This window comes from Peromyscus leucopus, chromosome 8b (genome assembly GCF_004664715.2).
Source record: "Peromyscus leucopus breed LL Stock chromosome 8b, UCI_PerLeu_2.1, whole genome shotgun sequence".
Lineage (NCBI taxonomy): Eukaryota > Metazoa > Chordata > Mammalia > Rodentia > Cricetidae > Peromyscus > Peromyscus leucopus.
In genome coordinates, this window is record NC_051086.1 from 49,258,260 (window position 1) to 49,278,827 (window position 20,568).

General features: G+C 42.4%; 1 protein-coding gene across 1 annotated transcript in view; it reads right to left on the bottom strand.

The window, feature by feature from the left end:
- Shisa6 (shisa family member 6) overlaps nucleotides 1–20,568 on the bottom strand; it is a 305,394-nt gene that overhangs the window by 167,551 nt on the left and 117,275 nt on the right. The window contains 1 exon segment of the mRNA XM_028869364.2: nucleotides 8,000–8,095. Within this exon segment, the coding sequence (XP_028725197.1) occupies nucleotides 8,000–8,095 (96 nt within the window).

The following is a 20,568-nucleotide window of genomic DNA, read 5'->3' on the forward strand; positions in this document are numbered from 1 at the left end:
GAGATAGAGATGGAATAAAGAAAGAATGATAAAGCAAATGTGATCAAATGTTAAAATTTGGAAATTTGGAAGAGAATATGGAAATCACTTGTACTATTTTTATGTTTCATCTAAGTTGGAAATTAGTTTTAAAATAACAACATAAAAACACCTACTACTGGCTATATAAAACAATGACAGGATGGGTTGTTTTGTTTGTTTTTAATTATGCAGGAGTGTTTGTCTGCATGCATGTATGGTATGTGCACAGTGCATGTGCCTGGTGCTCATAGAGACCAGAAGAGGATATTAGATCCCCTGGAACTGGAGTTAAGGATGGTTGTGAGTCACCATATGGGTTCTGGGACTCAAACCCAGGTCCTCTACAAGAACAGCAAATGCTCTTAACACTGAGCAACCCCTCTGACTCCAAACAGAATGGGTTATTAAGCAGCCATTGGGATGAAAAGATACTGCATTAAATTTATATGTGCAGACATAGAGGTTCTACACTCTATAGGGAATTAATGTTGTCATTGTGACAGTAGTGTCTTTAGTACAAGAATGTACTTGCCAATGGCCTCTTTCAATTTTGAACTTCCTATCCTCGAGAATGTGAATGAAATAAGTAATTCATTCATAAATTACTCACCCTATTATATCTAGCAATGCAGAATGAATTAAGACAAGGGACAAAAAGATTAAGAAAAGGAAATTCAAACAGAGTTCTGAGCAGTGACCTATAGGACCAGTAAGATCATTACAGACATGAGGAACAGCCTTCATAAAGGCCACAGGAAGGATGTCCATAAAGGAAGTCAATGTTGGCCAGAGTGTGGTTACCAAGAAGGAACATTGAGCAGCAAGCTAAACAGTGCAGGGCTTTGAGTTTTTGCTCTTGAGTCATGCCAACAAATGAATATGGAAAGAGAGGGAGAGAAGGTACATATTGACATTTAAGAGATTTTAACTCAGTCAGCATTTTTATGATGAATGAATGCTGTTCCAAGTTTCCAATAGACAGCCTTTGAGGGTCTATAAAATAAATAGTCACAACAGATGTGTGTTTCACACTAAGTAGGTGAGATGGGTTCAGTCACATTAAATTAGGATAGAGTAAGATCAATCTGGTTGCATGGAACAGCATAGAATATGTGGAGGGTGCATTTTTTTTTTTTATTTAAGAGGTCTTTGCAAGATATCTGGTCAGGAAGCAAGAGAAGTGTAGATTGTAATGCTGCTTAAGAGGGGGCAAATGGGCCTAAAGTGCTAGAGAAGGGAACAGAATGGGGACAACTTAGAGCTGGCCTTGAAAGAGACAACAGTGACAAGGATCATGAGCACTGTTCAGGCTTTGCTTGAATGGTCAAGTTGCTACTGGGATGGAGACACTAGGGAGCCAAAGAATCATTGCATAGTTCTAGACTTCAGCTTTCCCAATCCCTTGACAAAAAGGGACTCTTAAATGGCATCTCTTGAAGATGAGGATGAGGCAATCCTGTCTAGAGAAAATTCTCAAACAACAGAATCTGGGCTGAGGAGTAAAGACTAAAGCCTCCCCAGAGCTAGTCAACCCACAAAGTGGACAGGAGAGGCTGCTCCTTTGACTGGCTGCCATCATCTGATTCTATTCAAGACTGCTGAAAACTCTATGTCCCTTAGCTCTAGGCATTTGGGCCTTTCTCCTTGGAGCCTGAATGTCTGAAGATCCAGCAATTCCTGGCCCAGAGGCTCACATATTCGGCTCCCTATTCCTTCCTCACTCTGGGACCCTCATCTTCATCAATAGATATGATCCTCTGTAGAATCCTCCCTCCACCCACAGTCTGTGTGTAGCTGGCTTCTGCGCCATGGCCCTGCACGTTCACATTGAATGGATTCCAGGCATCTGTGTTCAATTGCTCTTAGTGAAAAACCAGAAAACCATTATGCTCCCCAGAATTACTCCCCCGGGGCAAGAGAACAAATGATTTACTGGGAAGCAATGGAGAGCACAAGCACCGACATTTATCCGATCCAGGACTGAATAGTTCATAAGCTCAGGGCCCTGTGAGGCCAGACTGCACATTTAAGAACAGTTGGCAGAAGGACCTTGAGGGCTGAGGTATGAACTTCCGCTGTTAACCCCTGGAGGATCACCTTTCCCGATCACTGTGCTTACAGGGATAAGGGCTTCTCCTCACTGCTCTGCAGAGCCAGTAAACAGGCCACTCTGAGAGTACATGGGGTGTTCTAACTCTCAGGTCACCCCTGAGCTAAAACTCGCTGTTTCATTCAATGCAGCATCTTTATGTTCAGTAGATGCCTGATCAAAATGACCCCAGAATATCAAAGAAGAAGGGGTCTCATGAATCTCTGATTAGTTGGAGGAAATTGAAGCTTGGCATGATGAAACATTTTTAACAGAGGCCATAGCTGAGTCTCCACAGACCACCAGTCTAGGAACTCATCCAGCTCCTTCTAGCTCTGCTGTCCAGGCTGCTGCAGAATGGATCTATGCAAGAATGTACACTTTCCAGGAAGGAGCAGAGGCCGAAGTGGTAGCATGTCACTGCTATGCCCATCTCTACCCAGGGAGGAGTCAATAAATGCTGACATTAGAGGCCTATTGAATGAGTGCTTGCTTTGCTCCAGAATTTTGTTCAAAAGTAGAAAGGAAGAGGGGAGTGTGGGCAGTGCTATCCAGAATATTTTAAATTAAATACAGTTCTTAACTGATACATAAAAACACAAAACTAGATGTAATAATGGGGTACTATAAGATGTGCTGACACATGTTTATGAGGTGTAATGGTCACATTGTAGTAATCTTATCGATACCATTAATTGTTTATCTTTATGATTAAAAACAGTTGAATTCCCTTCCTTGAGTTCATTAAAGAGGGCAGTGCAATAATCTTTTTTTTTTTTTTAAGATTTATTTATTCATTATGTATACAATGTTCTGCCTGCATGTACACCTGCACGCCAGAAGAGGGCACCAGATCTCATTACAGATGGCTGTGAGCCACCATATGGGTGCTGGGAACTGAACTCAGGACCTCTGGAAGAACAGCCAGTGTTCCTAACCTCTGAGCCATCTCTCCAGCCCGCAGTGCAATAATCTTGCCTAGAGTCACTTTGCCATACTAACTACATGAGAACTTCCTAGTTCCATCCAACTATGCCTTGGCACTGACCCATCACCCTTTCCCATCCCTCCTCCATTTCTTTTCTTCCTAGCTTTCAGTAGAATTTTTAGCTCAACCTATACTTTGTGCCTGGGATGACTTGGGACATTGCTTCCAAGTTAGCTTTCTAGCTCCAATTCCTGTATCCTCCCTGCAGGTGTCCCGTGCTCTGGCGGCTTTTCTGCTGTGCCCCTACTGTATGCTGCCTTCTTACCACAGTCATTTCCACATGCATTCCTCTGTGGATGGTCCTGTACCAGGAATGCGTTCTCCATCCAACTCTTAGCTAGTCCCTCTTTCCTGCCCTACAGAGACTGTCTCAGCTCCACCGTCCTACAGGTGACCACTTGGGACATCTCAGGCAACAGCTATGTTCCCTCCCTTTGACCCTCCCTCCCCCTGTTCTTCTTTTTTTGGCTCTATGCACAGAATGTTCTACTGACTTTCTAGGGATTATATTGGCCTACTTCTCGAATGCTGATAGTGTTTTGCTCATCTTCTTCACCTTACATATGAATTTGAGTAAAATAGACAATGCCTCAGTTGCCATTTTTCAATGGGTAAGGCATTCCAATCCTCAGAAATATCTTTGCATCACCCCTCCAATCTCAAGCATTTCTCATCTTTCAATTGTCTTCCTTCCTAGCTTGGGAAGCTGGCTTCTGATGTGCTTGGTACGACAGACAAATCTCAGAAATGGAAGTGACCTTCAGATCCCTCAGGAGAACTTATCCAAGGTGTTAAAGGGGAAGTTGCTTTGTGTCAGTGTTCCTCAAATCCTCGTGTGTATGTAAATGATATGCAATCTTCTTCAAACGATGTTTCTATGTCAGTTTGTGCTGGGGCAGGAGGACCTGCATTTCTCACTCACTCCAGCAATGCCCTGTTGCGTGCACTTATGTTGCTCTACAGCACCCTGTGTAGGGGGGAATACTAGGAAGTGCTGGACTTGCTCGAGTCCTTCGTGTTCTAGTGCATGTGCTTCTCCTTCAGTCTTCATATCAACCCTGAGAGATGGGCGGCATTGTGATATTATCTTACCAATAGATGCCATTGAGGTCCAGGCCACACAGGAGGTAGTGGAGACAGGGCTGAGCCTGTGTTCTTCTAGTGTCATTCTTCTTCCTGTCATTTTTTAATTTGTAATCATCTAATGAGGGATGTTTGTGTCAGCATTTAGAGAAAAGTATGGCTGAGACTGAGGCCATAGCTCCAGGTAGAAAGACCTAGAATTGACCTATTCCTCCATGCTAGTAACTTGCATAGAAGCCAAGCTTCAGTATAACATGGCTCTGGTTAATACAGTGTAGAAAGGCCAACCTCTCCTGGCCACAGACCCCAATGACTTGATATAGTCGCACAGCTTGGCTGTTGTGACATGGCAGAGGCCCATGCCAAGAGCGGCTCATGGGCGGGGGAGATTTCCAACTTAGATGAGTAGTCAGCACCAAGCAGTCAGTGCTAGGCAGCTAGGACACTGGCCACTGGTCCTAGGTAGTATCAGCTTCATACAGGCCATTTTCAGGCAAGCTGGTTGAGCCTTCTCTCTTTCTTGCTGTTCATCCTGCCTCACTGTTGCCATGGAGACTGGGACGCCTTCTGAGCTCTGTGCTTTATCTGGAGTCCAGCCTTCAAATACCTTAGCACAATTCAACCCACTCACTCTCCTGGCTTCTGAGACTGTGAAAGTATCTAAGCTGGATTCTTTCAGTCCAATGGTTCAGGATTCTTCTTGCCACAATCTATTGGTGATCTGAGGGTTCATGCTCAAATTCTAATGGGTGAATGGCAGCCTATGTTTCCATGGAGGCCCATGCATGTATATCTCTTATTTTTAGAGAGGAATGTCTGATTTCAATCATTACTGAAACCAGAACCACCACAGAATTAGACTAATGCACAGGTGGGACAGGTCAGCATGGCCTGGGTCAAACCAGGAGGTGGGCCTGGCAAAGGGCTGCAAGGTGAGCTCAGACACAGAAAGAAGTGCTGAGTGGAGTGTGCTCAGTTGATGTGGTGACTGTGTATGGAAAGGGGTCTCTGAAAAAGCCTTAACTTCTCTCCTTCCTCCAGCCACCCAGTAGCACAATAGTACCTGGACCCTGGTCATCACTCAAAGCTATAGATAGATGGGGATAGAAAACCTCATGCCTCTGTTTTCTTACTCCTTAAAACAGATACAGCAAATTCTGGGTTCATAGGCAGTGTTTCCCATCAGGCTACCTTTGGTCCCTTCCCAAATGTCCCTCCTGTACTATAATATCCCCTTCCCATCTCACTGACCATCTAGTCTCCTTCACTCTTATTCTTGTTATGTCATTTGCCCAGAACCATCATTGGCTAAAATCTCTCCATTTTGTTAATTTTAAATATGAATCCTGGCTTTATTCCATTCTCAGGGAGTCAGAGATAAATCAGGTATTATTTGTGCAATCTTTAGAATTTCTATAGCCCTGCCATGGCTCTTGCTCCGATCTGGGGGCTTAAACTGCCAGAGAGACACATTGCCACTTCCTTTGTTGCTGAGATTACCAACTTAGCATCAGGCTATGGGTGTCCCAGCTGAAGACCCCATCACTTTTCTTAGCACTTTCTCCCTCCTTTTGTTTCCTGCCTCAGACCCCATGATGCATCTTGCTGGACATCAAGACTGATCATAACCAGCCTCTTCTCCAGCAAGTATCACTTAGAGAAAATGATCTACTCACGAACTCCCTGTGAAATCTCGAAAGATCTTTCCTGGGCAAAAGCTCTGACATTCTCACTAAGTTTCCGTCTCTCAGAGAACCTTAGAGCAGTCCAAATACTTCTACACCCTTGTAGCTCTTTGGCCCTGCTTTATAGGAGCACACACACTTCCTTCTTTTTTCTAAGGCATAAGCAAGCTTCTGCTTCAAACCTTCCCCTGACTAAGGGGGTGGAGGCAGGTTTATGTTCGCCTTACCTCAGCATCCATCCCTGGCATAAGTAACTACCTCCCACAGCACTCTCTGGACTCATCTCTGCTGCGCTTTTTCTACTTACTGTCCAGACTTGACTTTGCTTCCCCAGTGCAAAGAGAACAGCATAAGAATGCATTGCATTTTGCCTCCTGTTCAATATAGAGTTCAATACTTGACATTATGGCTTGAACCACCTTCAAAGGGTTGGGGTAAGGGTGAGAAACCACACAGTTGAAAAGTCTTGGTAAGTTGTTGGATTCTGTCTGAAAAACAGATTTGTAACTCGACTCCTTGAGGTATCTGTAATGGAAAGCCAACCTCCCAAGTGTCTCCAAATGTCCTGACCCTCCTGGTAATTCTTGTCACTAGATAATCATCTCCCATCCTGAAGAGAACTGGCATGTATACTCTATAAGATATTATGAAAATGATGGTGTGCATAACCAGTATGTTTGGTCATAAAAGACATTGTGGCTTGTGTCTTTTTCTTCTGTGAATCAACCACTCTGGGGATACTCAGCCAATACATCATGAAATCACTCACGTAGACCACAGGGAGAGTGTTATGGGAAGGGATGGAGGCCTCCAGCCAATATAGCATCATATAAGTATGACGACTTGGAATTATATCTGCCAACACGGGTCAATACTTTAGATGATCCAGCCCTGCCTAATGTGGTAACTGAAAACTCACAAGATTCACCTAATTCAGGAGCTCCCAAATCCCCAACCCACAGAAACCATGCTCCATAGTAAATGTTTATTTTACTTTAAAGTGTTGAGTTTAAAGCCTTCTGTTTCATGGCAATAGGTAATTACCACCAAGTTGATATGTAGGGGTTGGTAACTCCAGGTTTGAGTTGATGCAAGTGTGTCTCTACAATTGTTCTTTTCTGTGTTTAACGGTGTAGCCCATTCCCCCGTCTGTAACAGCTGGTTTCATTTTGACTCTGCAACTCTTAATAGCCACAAATGCCACCTGTATCCTCAATAAACTTTATTTAGACACAAATAGACAACAGAAAATACATACACAGATACAGTTATCTTTTCCTCTATAGGATAAACACACATCACAGGGGATTTAAAAAGTAGGAGCATTGAACGTAAGAAAATAATGCAAAGTCCTTGTTCACTCACACTTGAAACAGACACATATTTCAGAGAAAGACAGAAATGGAACATCCCGACAACAGGGTTCACATTTAGTCTGTAACAGCACACAGGTGTTGGGGAGGTAATCAAAGGAGTCAGGGATCCAGTGACAGAATGCTCACAACACTAGTAGGACTATTTAAACAAAAAGACAGAATCGGGAGGATTCCATACCCCTGCGCAGATGCTCTGCAAGCTGTCAGCTAGGTCGTAAAGCAGCTTGGCGGAAACGCTAGCTTAGCTTTCATCTTGCAGCTTGAAGGTCTGAATAACCTCTACCTTTGTGCCCACATCACAGAGTTTTACAGAGACACACCAAGGATGCCAGAACTGCCCACATACACGCTGGCTTAGAGACTTGGGGTACAGAACATTGACATTGGGTCTAAGATAGGGCTTCTGAAAGGGAAGGGAACAACAGCCCAGAGACAAACACACACTTTACAAGTACTGCATCCATTGGTAGCATTTCCCACCATGCTGCCTGTGGTCCCTTCTCATAGGGGAGCCACCAGCATTTGTGTTCCCATCATGTACAGAGTGGGATGGATGTCTCTCGGAGGTCTGTTAGCCTCCGAAGTCATAAATGTGACACCTGGTCATCTCTGTGCCATGACAGGGCATGCTGTCATGGGACCACCCCACTTATTCCTGATCCTGAATAAGCCTCGGGACTCCACACCATCTTCACACTTAAAATTGGGGTTCCCTAGGCAACCCCTGTATTTTAGTAAAAAATCGTTTCCACTGTACCCTTCGTGTGTCCTCTTCCTAATGTGACAAATCCAGATGAGATGAAGTTATGGAGATCTGGTCCTCCACTTCGGTAAGCATCCTTCCCATAATGCCCTGCAAGAAGATGGGCAGAATTACCTGACGTATCCATGACAGCAACACAGAAGAAATCACAGCTCCATCTTGCCCAACAATGGTGGTGTGGTTATGGTCAAACCAGCAATGAGCCACAAGATCAAATATATATATATTATAATAAATATAATATATATACACATATATATTACTGAGAATATATTGCTATATAGAGAGATATATGTGCACATCCATTATACATATACACCTTGTATGTGTATATATATATTGCTATATGACAAAGATTAGTGCTACATTGAAAGTAGAGGAAGAAAGGGAGACACATGATTTGACTGTGGCATTTCTGAGTGACCACAAAGTACACTAGAATGTTACTTTATAGATGTTCCTCAACTTACAGTGGTGTTGCACCCTGGTCAACCCATGGCAAGTTGAAACATCTGAAGTTGGAAATGTTTGTTGAACACTGCAGCCTGGCTATACAGCACAACAGAGTGTCAGCTGTTTCTGCTGTGACGACAGCTGCCAGGCTGCTATTGCCCATGGACACTACCCAGCATCACCAGAGAAGACCACACCGAATCTTGGAAGCCCAAAAAGAGGTTTCAAAAATCCAAATGTAAAAGTATAGCTACTGACTTTACTGAATTTGTACCATCATGAAGTCCAACAAGCCAAACGGTGAGTGAACGTCAGGACCTCTGTACTTGTCCCACCATCCTTTCTTAAAGTTAAGAGATATCAAGGAAAGAATACATTAAATACGATAATATGGCTGTAAAATTTCAAGCCAATGCATTACAAAGAGATATTAAAAGGTTGAAAGAAAACACAAAGATAGATGCTGGAAGGATGATGGCTCAGTGGTTAAGAGCACTTGTCTGCAGGCACACAGCTCATAATCATCTGGACCTCCAGAGGATCCAACACCCTCTCCTGGTCTCTGTGGCCATTGCATCCATGTAGTGTGTAGACATACATACAAGCAAAACACCCATATACAAAAAAATAATAAACAAATAAAATCTTCAAAAAAAAAAAAACACTTTAAAAATAGAAGACACAGATACTGGTAGCTACCTTGGAGAAAACTGGAGCATGGGTGTTCCTTCTGCCTCCTTTCAACTTTTCTGTATTTCCCAAGTTCTTTTCTATAATTGCTAGATTATTTTTTCTTGGTGCCTTGTATCTCTGTTTTTTTCCCTTCCAGAGCATGGAGGAATGGGCCCAATGGCAGCTTCTCTCTCTCTCTCTCTCTCTCTGTGTGTGTGTGTGTGTGTGTGTGTGTGTGTGTGTGTGTGTGTGTGTGTATGTGTATCTATGAATCTTGTACAACCTGTGGGACCACAACTAGCAACAGCTGAGCTGACAGGTGAAATGGTGGCCATAAAACACTGGCAACATCTTTATGATTTCCTTTCTTGACTCACTGCAATAAAACTATATCCCCTAACTGCAAAATACAGACATCTTCATGTGCATTGAGGTAAGGAAAAGACAAGGGCAGGTTGAGGACTATGGAAGAAGAAATTCAGAGTGGAAGAAGTAAATATTCTACTTCTGACATTCAAGTAGGAATCTATGATGTGTTTGAAACACGAGCATTGTAAATACTATGAAGCAAGAACCCTTCCCAGTACCATCCTCAATGCATACACACAAGTATGGAGGCAAGTCACTATTATTCAGACTGCCACAGTGTGGATAATACATCAAACTTGTAATATATAAAGTTAAAAGGTTTCTGAAAATGAGATGTTAAATATGGTGACAGTATTATAAAATTTCAGGTAAGTGCATTTAAAAAAAGCAGAAAATGATTGAGAGAAAATGCACAAATACCTCATCAGCTGACAGCTAATTATCTCTCTTTTCAACTATTCATTATTTTGTGAGCTGTTTGTTCTATAGTGAACACACAATTCAATAATACAAACACAAAGATAAATATCAAGAAAAATACGTCCCATGTCAACAAGACAAAATTAATATTTCTTAGCAAGCCATGTTCTAGAGCCCTCAACAACAGGGTAACTTGGGAATCATGTGGAACTCTGAAACGTTCAGATGGTCAGACAGACTTCGGACATTCTGACTTGGTGGATGGAGCAGAAGTATTTAAACAAGTTCTTTCATTTCCACTGAAGGCCCAGTGCTGAGAACTGCCATCACAAGTAGAAACAAACCAAGAAGGGGAATTCATGTGAGCAGGGAAGGCCACTGACCTCTTGCTGGGGTCCCTGTAAGTGCTATTTATATTTAGGGCTCCATCACTCTTTCCTCTGGAAGGTGAAGTCTGTCCCCAGTTCCTTCCTCATCTCAGTTCCCAAATCTGAGTGTGCACTAGAATACTAGAAACACTTTAAATACGTGGATTCAGCAGACACGAGATAGGACTCAAGAGTTTGCAATTCTATCAAGGTCCCTGGGTCAGGGATGACAAAGTCATGAGAATCCTGCCACCGATTCCCTTGACTCTGAAACAGATTACATCATTCATTCTTCTGCTTTTCACAAGGGAGGTTCTTGTTGGAAAATTGTGCAAACAATTCATAGCTTCATGGCAATGTCAGCTCTAAACTAAAGGCTTTTGCCCAAATCCCAAGCTTTGTGACAGCTGCTATCAGCTGGAGAAACCATCTTTCTCAAGAGGAGAAGGGATACATGGAAGGTAGGGGCTACCAACCAAAGGAGTACTAGGACCCTTCTTTTGTAACAAGAACAATTGTTGTTCTCCCACCCCATCATAGAGGATAAAAAGGAAGCAACAATCCAAAGCCCTCATAAATGTGGACCTCATTAATTCAGAACCTGTGATGCATCCTGCAGAATTTGGGCTGGTTTATTTTTGTGCTCCTTATAAATAAAAATTTTGATAAACAAATCAATACTAAGGAAGATGGAACATAAAACAGAGCCTGTGCTGTTTACAAATCATTCTTATCTGTCAGATGAACAAGGTCCCTCAGGACTAAGCATTACTCTAGTGCTCTGGAGCTTTGCTTGTCTGAAAAGGAACTGAAGTTTCTGGATCACTTACTGCAGGCCAGGCAGAGGAATGGAGACCCTGAAAGCATGGCTTTTGAGACAACGGTAGATAACATTTTATAGTATTTTATAGTTTACACACATTTCTTTTTGCATATACTACTTTTTAACATTTTAGTAAATACCACCTGCATGTCATTCCTTATGTTTATTATTTTAATATTATCTCCTCAATTTATTGGTGGAAAAACTGAGGCCAGCAGGCAGAAGCTGGGAGATGCGTACAGTCCTCTGACTGTAAATACTACATCCATTCCATTATGGATATCTGGCTTTGCCAACACCTCTTAAGAATCCAAGTTCCTAGAACTGGTCAGGAGTGGATCTTCAATCCCATCCAGGTCTGCTGCTTTCCAAGTCCAAAATCTTTCTGCACCCCTCACCCCAGTGGCCTCAGAGGTACAGCTGTGACTATTCTCCAAGACTGTACCCAAGAAATATAGTGGGAATGTAAGGAGGAAAATTCTAGGTGGTAACATCCAAATTCATAGGAGTTGATTCTGAGTGGGAGAAAAAAGTAAACAGTGTTGATAGTTAATGAGCATTGTACAGGATAAAAGAAGTCTGGGGTCAATCAAGTTTGCAGAATTTTGAGTTAAACAAATTGAAAAGCTATGTGAAAACCAATTCTACAGATTCCTTTTTTTTTTTTTTTTTTTTTTTTTTTGGTGTGTCTTAAGACAGGGTCTCATGGTGGAGCCCAGTTTGGCCTCAAAGTTCCTAGACTCCCACATCATCCTACCTAGAAATAAAGGTGTGCATCACCATCCCAACTTCTCTGTGATCTTCAAAGGCATCTTTAAGGACAGTTTTCTGGAAATCAGCCTATGAAGTTGAGACAGAAAGCACAGTGACTGCTTCAACCTTGGTTTGTTCATTGGTCCTCAAACTTGAGCAAGCACCCAACTCCCCAGGATGGCACAAAGATCACTGGGCTCCTAGGTAGGAAGTGAGCCCTGATAACTGTATTTCTGACAAGTTCTTGAGTGTGATGGCTAATCCTCACTGTCAACTAGACTGTATTTAGAATCATCCTGAAGACTGGTGAGACATGCCTCTGGGTGTTCCAATGAGGATGTGTCCAGAGAGCATTAACTTACAGGAAAGACTCACCCTGAGTATGGATGGTTCCATGCTGTAGGCTGAGCATCTGTAAAGACTGAAAGGAGAAAGCGAGTGGAGCTGCACTGCCCTCCCCTTCCTGGCCCACCATGATGTGCACAGAGCTCCTCTGTCATGCCTCACCCACCGTGGAAGGAATCTTCTAGACAATGAGCTGAATTAAACACTTCCTCTTTGAAGTTATTTCTGTCAGGTGTCTGGTTATAGCACAAAAAGAGCAGCCAAACACCAGGCAAAGCAGATGATACACTATGCCTCAATGACCATATCTTGTGATTATTCTGTTGGGACTAGTGACAGGTCAGTCTTCAGCTGGACCCAGAGACAAGTTCTGAATGACGTAAAAGCCTCTGCACCAATAAGAGAAGAAGGACTGGTAAAAAGAGAAGCCCCATGCAGGTGGACAATCAGAAAAGAGGAGTCAATGTCTCTTCGGTGTCAAGATGATGCACCGAGCTGATGGAGGGGTGATAACAAAGATATGAGCAGGTATCACCAATTTCATGGGATGTCACTCAAACAACCAATCCTCTCCTCCATCCTGTAGAAACAGCTGTCAATCTCTGCCTATGTGTCAACTACCAGAGCCAAGGGACAAGGGAGCTTAGGCTGTCTCTGGGCCAACTGGAATTACATAGAAGCAATTGTGAAAGTATCAGGGCTGTAAGTGGAAGTAAGCAAGAGCTTGGTGGTATATGCTGGCAAAGAAGCTCAAGAGTCCCCATGTCACAGGACAGAAAATCATACAGTCCAAGCCAAGAGCAAGGTGACTCCAGGCTTCAGTGTATGCATTCCACCACCTGCTGAATGCAACAGGGTGGAAGAGCATTGAGATGACATTTCGATCCCAGGGGCTACCACCCGAGCCCTCATCTGACAGCTCTCTACAAAGCACTGGAGTTTGGTTCCACCTCAGTCTCACTCCAGGTTGTCTTGACTTCTGTTAGAATTCCATGGCCTTCCCAAATCTCTTCAGGAGGCACAAGTCAGAGGCAGTACAAAGGAGAAACTAGCACCAGGCAGAGGGGGCATTAAAGCAGAGAGGTCCTAGACTGGGCTTCTGGACCTGCGCCGTGCTGTTGGCTCTGAAAAGAAAAGACTAGAAGGCTGTGTTCCTACAAAGGAGAGTTGTGGCAAGAAACAGGAGGTGAAAAAGGGATAGTATCCAAATGGTGATTTCTATGAGACTCAACAAAATTTTGCATCTGTGAAACTGCATCAGCAGCCATGAGACAGAAACAAACCAATGCAGACTGGTGGCCTGCTGCATCCCTGGACCGCAGACTGGATGGGGAGGGAAATTGGTGATGGAGCATCCTAGGAGAGATTCGTGTTGCACACTAAGTGAGAAGGACAAAGAGATAAACTCTGATAGGACACCGCAGACACTCTAGGATTCAAAATCTATTTCAAATAAGACTCCCTGAGGAGGGACAAAAGGGACAGTTCAGAAGCAATAATTAAAAGTTAATTGTTTGCTGTTTTCCTGAGCAGATGGAAGACTTCAGTCTTTAAACCCAGAGAAAGAATCAAGTCTTCAACTATCTATTAGAAGGGATCAATATCTAAATATAGCCTGATGGAATGCCATTTAAATTTTAAGAAAAAAGTTCAAAACAACCTCCTAAAACATGAAATCTATGGGAAGTGAATTCATCTTCTTAATAATGGCGGGGAGACTGACAAGATGGCTCAGTAGTTTAAGGGCATTTACAGGGGAGCAGGATTTGGCTCCCAGCACTCACAAGCACCTGCACCTTCAGGTATATGGCATCCTACACCCTCCTCTGGCCTCCACAGGCACTTGTACTCACATACACATATAAACACATGCATATAATTCTTTTTTAAAAAAAAAATATTCAGGACTCACTCCTTTGTTCTTGGGACAACATACTGGCAGAAGCACATGTTCACCTAGAACTCAACTGACACTTCATTTCAAACCCATCTAAGCCAAAGGGACATAATAATGGTCCCCATTTCCTTTGAGGAAGTTAAATGTGTTAATATACATAGTCCATATTACACAGCCTTTAGTGTTAGGCCTTTTAAAGAATTTGGTAATATTTTAGAATAAAGACATTTTGGCTTCCCTTACCCACTTCAAAATTCACTGGAAATAATGAAAAAAAGAGGAAGTAATAAAATTAGTCAAAAACATGCAGGTTTTTTTTTTATTAAATATAGATGGAGCAGTTGGAAAAATATCTCACAGATAAAAGCACATATAAAGATACGCAGAAAAATCAATTCAAAGATGACTAAGAACATAAATATACAACATCAATCCTAAAAATTGTTAGAAGAGAATATAGGATAATGTATATAGGATTATAAACTAGAAAAGAAACTATAGAAAAAAAAACTTTAATCATGATACACCAAAAGCAATCATAAAACTATATATTTTAGGCTGGCAAACACACAGGTATTAACATCAAGATAATATCAAGATAACATCAAGATAATATCAAGATATCTTCAAAGCAATAAAAGAGAAAACAATCCAAATAGAAAAAAAAATGAAGAATGAATAGGCAACTTACAGAGGTGAAAACCCAATGAGCCAATACACATAAAGTAGTTTTCAGTCCTGCAAGTAATCAGGGAAATTCAAATTAAAAAGCTAATGAAGGAGCATTTCACACCCAGTAGACTGGCAAACAGATAAGTGCCCAATACTTCTGACTTGAGTCCTAATGGAAGGATAATCAGTAAAACTGTCTTGAGAAGACCTGGCGCAGCGGCTGATGGAGTTGAGTAGGGCTACTACAGAATCGGTGACTTTTTGTCGCTGTCCACCCTAGACCAACATTCATGAGCTTATGAGAAGCCAAACAGAAGTAAGTTCAGTGCAATAGTTTGTAATTGAGACAAACAGGGGTTCTACAATCTTACCCAGAAAAAAAAGTGATAAATCATGGTGTAGTTTTCAAATGTAATTCTGCAACAGTGCAAAGTGAAATGTAATGAGGGGAAGTGAACTGACACTTTAAATGTCAACATGGATGATCTCAGCTATAATGCTGAGCACACAAAGCAAACTGAAGAAAAACAGGGCGGCAGGATTGAAAAGGAGTTTTGAAATATGCAATATAATGTTTGATATTGTTCGAGGACATAGGCATGCATAATGTTATACAAACATAAAGACATTCAACACAATTTTCAATATATATTTCATGGTAACAGTTACTTCTGCAGTAAGAATGTGAAAATAGCTGAGAAAATTGGGGGGGAACTGATCCTGTGCTCTGTTTTTTACACCAGGAAGCTGGAGATGTGTTTGACCATTAAATGATTCTGTTTTATTTATTTATTTGTTCGTTTGGTTGAGATAGGGTCTTGTGAGGCATCCCAGGATGACCAAAATTCAGGATCTTCCTGCTTCAGCCTCCCTGGTGTAGAACTGAAGGTTATGCTACTATGTCCAGCTAGATGGTTCTTTTCTCCAGGTATCTTCTTCATTGTGTATGTTTATGCTTAGTTGTTTGAGGATATTACTGCTCCAAGGTATGGTTGAGGTTTTTATTGTAGGTATGAGAGAAGAGTACAGCCAGGGACATCTGGAAGAGTCCAGAGCAGAGAGAGAAAGTAGTACACTGAGCCTGGCCTGGACTGGGCCATGAGAGCAAAGAGGAGGGAGGAGAGTGGAAGAGGAAGAGACAGTCAGGAGAGAAGGGATCAAGAGAGGAATATAAAAAGAGTGGATAGCCAAAATAGCAGAGTTATATGGAATGGAGAAGGTGGGGGAGGGAAGCCCATTAGCTAGAGAAATTTAGGGTACAGGGTGGGATGAGAAGCACTGAGAAGAACCAGGATGCCAGCATGAACTCTGTAACAGGTCCTTGTGATGCTGAGTAAGCCTGGAAGCCAGCATCAACTTCTGTGGACTAATAGATACCACAGATAGCAATTTGTCCAGGGTTTCTTTTGAACCTGACACCCTGTAAATAATATCTTATTTTATTTGCTGATAGATATAATAAGATTATAGGAACTGTGTAGATGAATGGATAGATACATAATAGATAAAAGGGACAGAGACAGGTGTTGGCTGAATAGACAGTTTGATGATAGATAGAATTATTAGTTTGCTTGGTTAAACTATTCTTAGTTGAGAATTTCATATGTTGTCAATTTTTTTTCAAGAACAAAGATAACAGAGAGTCTCCAGTTTTAAGACTACCCATAAGCACCTGCTGGGAAATAATCTGCCAACAAAAGGCAAGCCATAGGATTTCTGAAATTGTGGCTGTGTGTGTTTCTAATCTTCAACCAGCCTTGGAATCCTAAAAGTCTCTAAGGAAATACTGGTAAAGCAGACTGCACAGTTTTAAACATTTGCAGAATTATCCTTATGGACAGCAGTAGGACTAAAGGGCCCTGAGCCACCCTGGTGAAGCTGGTGAACAAATAGCAAAGAAAAAAAAAAGTGAGATGGAATAAACCAGAGAGCAGCCACAGACACAGAGTGAGAGCTCTCCAGCTTTGGAGGCTGCTTGCAATGCAGAGCATGTGCTTAGAGCTCCCATGGAACGGAGCTCTGAGGCACTGAGAGGCAGCTGGAAGGACCCCGAAGGCCAGAATCACAGACACACACACACAAACCTGAAACTCCTCTATGAAAAATATGCCCAAGACAACAGAGGGAGCACATATAAAATCCCAGTAGGAGACTGTATTGCCCAGGACAAAGGGCCAGCCCTGGCTTATACACAACTGAATCATATCACTGACACACCAACTGCAAAAGTGTACATGATCTAGAAACTTGCTGCTGACCCCACAGGAGAAAGCAAGCTAAATCATTTTAAAGGCCAATGGACATATAAAACTAGCTAACCTTAACTCTTAATTAAGCAAATGTAAATAAAAATGTGACACCTTTTTTGTTTGTTTGATTTTGGTTTCTGTTTTGCTTTGACTTGTTTTGGAGACAAGGTCTCTCTACATAGCCCTGGCTGTCCTGGAACTCGATATGTAGACCAGACTGGCCTTGAACTCACAAAGATCTGCCTGCCTCTGTCTCCCAAATGCTGGGATTAAAGATGTGCACCACCAGGTTCAGCCTTATAATGCACCTTAAAAAAAAAAAAAACTAAACAATTTCACAAAACCTAAGAATTCCATGATACAAGATGACAAAGGAGTTACTTCATGGAACAATACCTACTCAGCTTGTCACCCAGCTGCTGGGAATTTTTCCTACTTACTGGCTTTCCAATTCTTCCACAAGCTAGGAACCAGCGTAAACAGCACAGGGTTGACTGCAGAATTTTTGCCAGTGAGTAACGACTATGAAAAGACTGAGGCAGAGCAGTATGTACCAATGGCAAAGATTTCCAAAACACAGGCAAAAGAGGACAAGGAGGAGAAGGAAGAGGAAGAAGGGGAGGAGGAAGAAGAGGTGGAAGAGGCTGCCACAGTGAGTGTCATGTCTCAATATGGTCCTTTTTATATAGAGAATAATTAGAAGTTATACAGTGAGAATATCAGCAGGCCCATTGCAAGGAAGATGTTTTATGCAAGCAACATATTTTTCTGGTAATAAACTTGCTTACAACATTCATTCCTTTGGGAGAGGGCCTGGGATGAAAGGAAGGAGATGCTTAACTTTGATTTTTTTACTAACTTACTGTTTGAAATTTTAAACCCGTGCGTGTTCTCTGCTTACTTTTCACAAAATTTATAGAGCATATGAGAACCGGGAAGAGGGGTTAGGCTCTGTATTTTTCCCTCTTCTTTAACAATAAAAAATAAAAATCCCCAATCCAAGGCGTTCTATAAACAGAAGGTAGCCCAGGAAGCCAGCCACTTTTTCTTGGGTAAATGATAGACACTAACGCCCACCTCAGAGGAAGCTGGTGGGGATTGAATGCAGTGATGTGTATCAATGACTTTCACAGATGCCCCACATTAATAATCCCTCCAGAAATGGCCTCGGCTCCTGTATTAAGCCCACTCCTCTCCCTTTTCCATGCAAGGAGCTCCACACTGACCTTAAATCAGAAGGAGGCCCAGTCACAAAGAGATAGAGAGCCCCTGCTTTGGCATCCAGCCTGAGGGCTACCCCCCCCCACCATGGACCTCTGGAGTTCCTCCATTTCCCATGAGCCTCAGCCTAGCTCTATAAGGGAGAGGCTAGAAACCAAGAGACTGAGCTTCCTCAGGTAGTCACTTTCTGATGAGCAAACCAGGGGAATCCAGTTCTAACAAGGTAAACTGAAGGAAGACTGTTCTTTTCGCCTGTGGATTATTTCTAGCTTAAAACTCTCTAACAGGGAGCTATGTGAAATGCCCTATTTATCTCATGTGACAATTCTGGTAATTGCTCACACTAACCTATGGTGACCTTGTATTCCAGCACCCACAAAGAAGCATCTCTACTGTGAAAACCCCCAATCTGCAGTCTTCCTTCTGCCTAGGCTGTACGTAACCTTGGGAGATGACAAGGAACATGACCAGACACCTGTCCCTATACCTCCATGAAAGTGAGGTATCCACAGCTGTGAGGACTCTGAATAAACAACCCTGGACTACAGGACACACTCATGGACAGAGAAGGAAATATACAAGGCCAGAGCAGTAAGCAGGGAGCAGTCTCAAGGTCACAAAGTCTTGGGTTCAATCTTATCAGGATGGAAACCTTCATCCTACAGTGCAGTCCTGGGAAGATCTCATCAGATGGGGTGGGGGAGGGGCCAAGATTCTAATAATCAGCTTGATAACCAGCCAACAAGGGATCATCCTCCAGAAAGAAACTAATACATATCAGTTCAAATAAATGCTTCCTAGTTATCAGTTTTATCAGTAAAGATACAAAACCTAAATAAACAAAAACATAAATATGCTTTTAATAAGCATCTCAAGCTGTATCAAAAGACAAAGAGAGAGCAGAGCATGGTCAAGGGCAAATTCTAGGTCAATTTTATCCACTAACAGGAGATTTTACCAGTGTCTCTTGAATGTTATATATTCTTAGGGATAAATTTTGTGGTTTGGGAGGGGTGGGAGTTGTTAATGTATTACCGTCTAGCTAAATATGTTAGCACAATCTCAATTATTCAACAGATTGGGGCAGGAGACCTACAAGTTCAAGGCCAGCTTGGGCAATAGAACAAGTTCCAGGTAACACAGGCAACTTGGTAAAGACTGCATCATTGGAAATGTAGATTACCCTAACAGATACAAGGCCTTTGCTCAACCTTTACCACTGCAGAGTGGAAATAAGAGAAAAGAAAAATAATTTTTAAAAAATGTGCAATAAAATAAAACTTTAGAAGTCATTCCTTTTGTGTATCCTAAGCATTTACCAAGGCAAAGAGTGGGAGGACTGTTTGGAGGTGGTAATATCAATTTTTAGAAATTTGAGGAGGTATAAAACCTTTATCTAGTTCCTGCCTTTAAGGCAGAATCAGAGGACTCAGAAGCTCAACTAAAACTAAGGTGTTTCTGAGGTCACCTTTTCTAGGCTCTGTATTGATGGATGAGAAAATTGGTGTTGGGAGGGTTGTCAGCCCTAAGTCATGGAGATTAGACTGCTGGCCTCTGCCTTCTGAGACCAGCACTCTTCCCAATGCCCCTACACAGCCTACAGCCTGCCCTGTGGGGGAGGAAATGACACTAAAGCTTATTTCTACTCCAGGGGACCCCAGTGCACCATTTATTTTTCTCTTCAGTTATATGTTGGCTGCGATCCCCTTGGAAACTAGCCCAGCACAACCAAATCCCCGCCTTTGACTGCAATCAGAATCTCAGAGCTGTCTCATTGTCTTAAGCAGGACTCTGGCCAAGAGCAGTCCTGAAGAAGACCAGCAGAGGAGGTGGAGGATGCAGGAGCTCTCTGCAGGGAGAACAGCTCTTTCTTTAACTGCTCCAAGTATCTTGCAAGGTCAAGGAGTTTAGGGTAAACCTCAGAGCTCAACTAAGAATTGAGTGAATTGAAGAGGCCTCTCTTGTTATCATGTGCTGATAGGCAGTTTCCTAGTCCCAGGGAGACTAAGTCCTGTTTTCATCTCTTTTTACAAACTACAGTGCTTCCTACAAGTATATCCAAATTAATGGGCTTAGTGAACGCATCCTGAGAAACTGCCACCACTTTGTGCAATTCGGACCCTGTGCCATGGTGCTAAAGCATTGGAAGAAAGCACCTCTGATTGTCTACAGGAAAATCATACTGTTTTCCTCTATTTCACAGATGAGGAAATAGTCTTGGAGAGGTAAAATAGTTATCAAAGTCAGAATGACTACTCAGTAATTTAGGACAGAGACATGGCTCCCTCCAATGAGGGCTCTGGTCATTTACCATGGTTCCA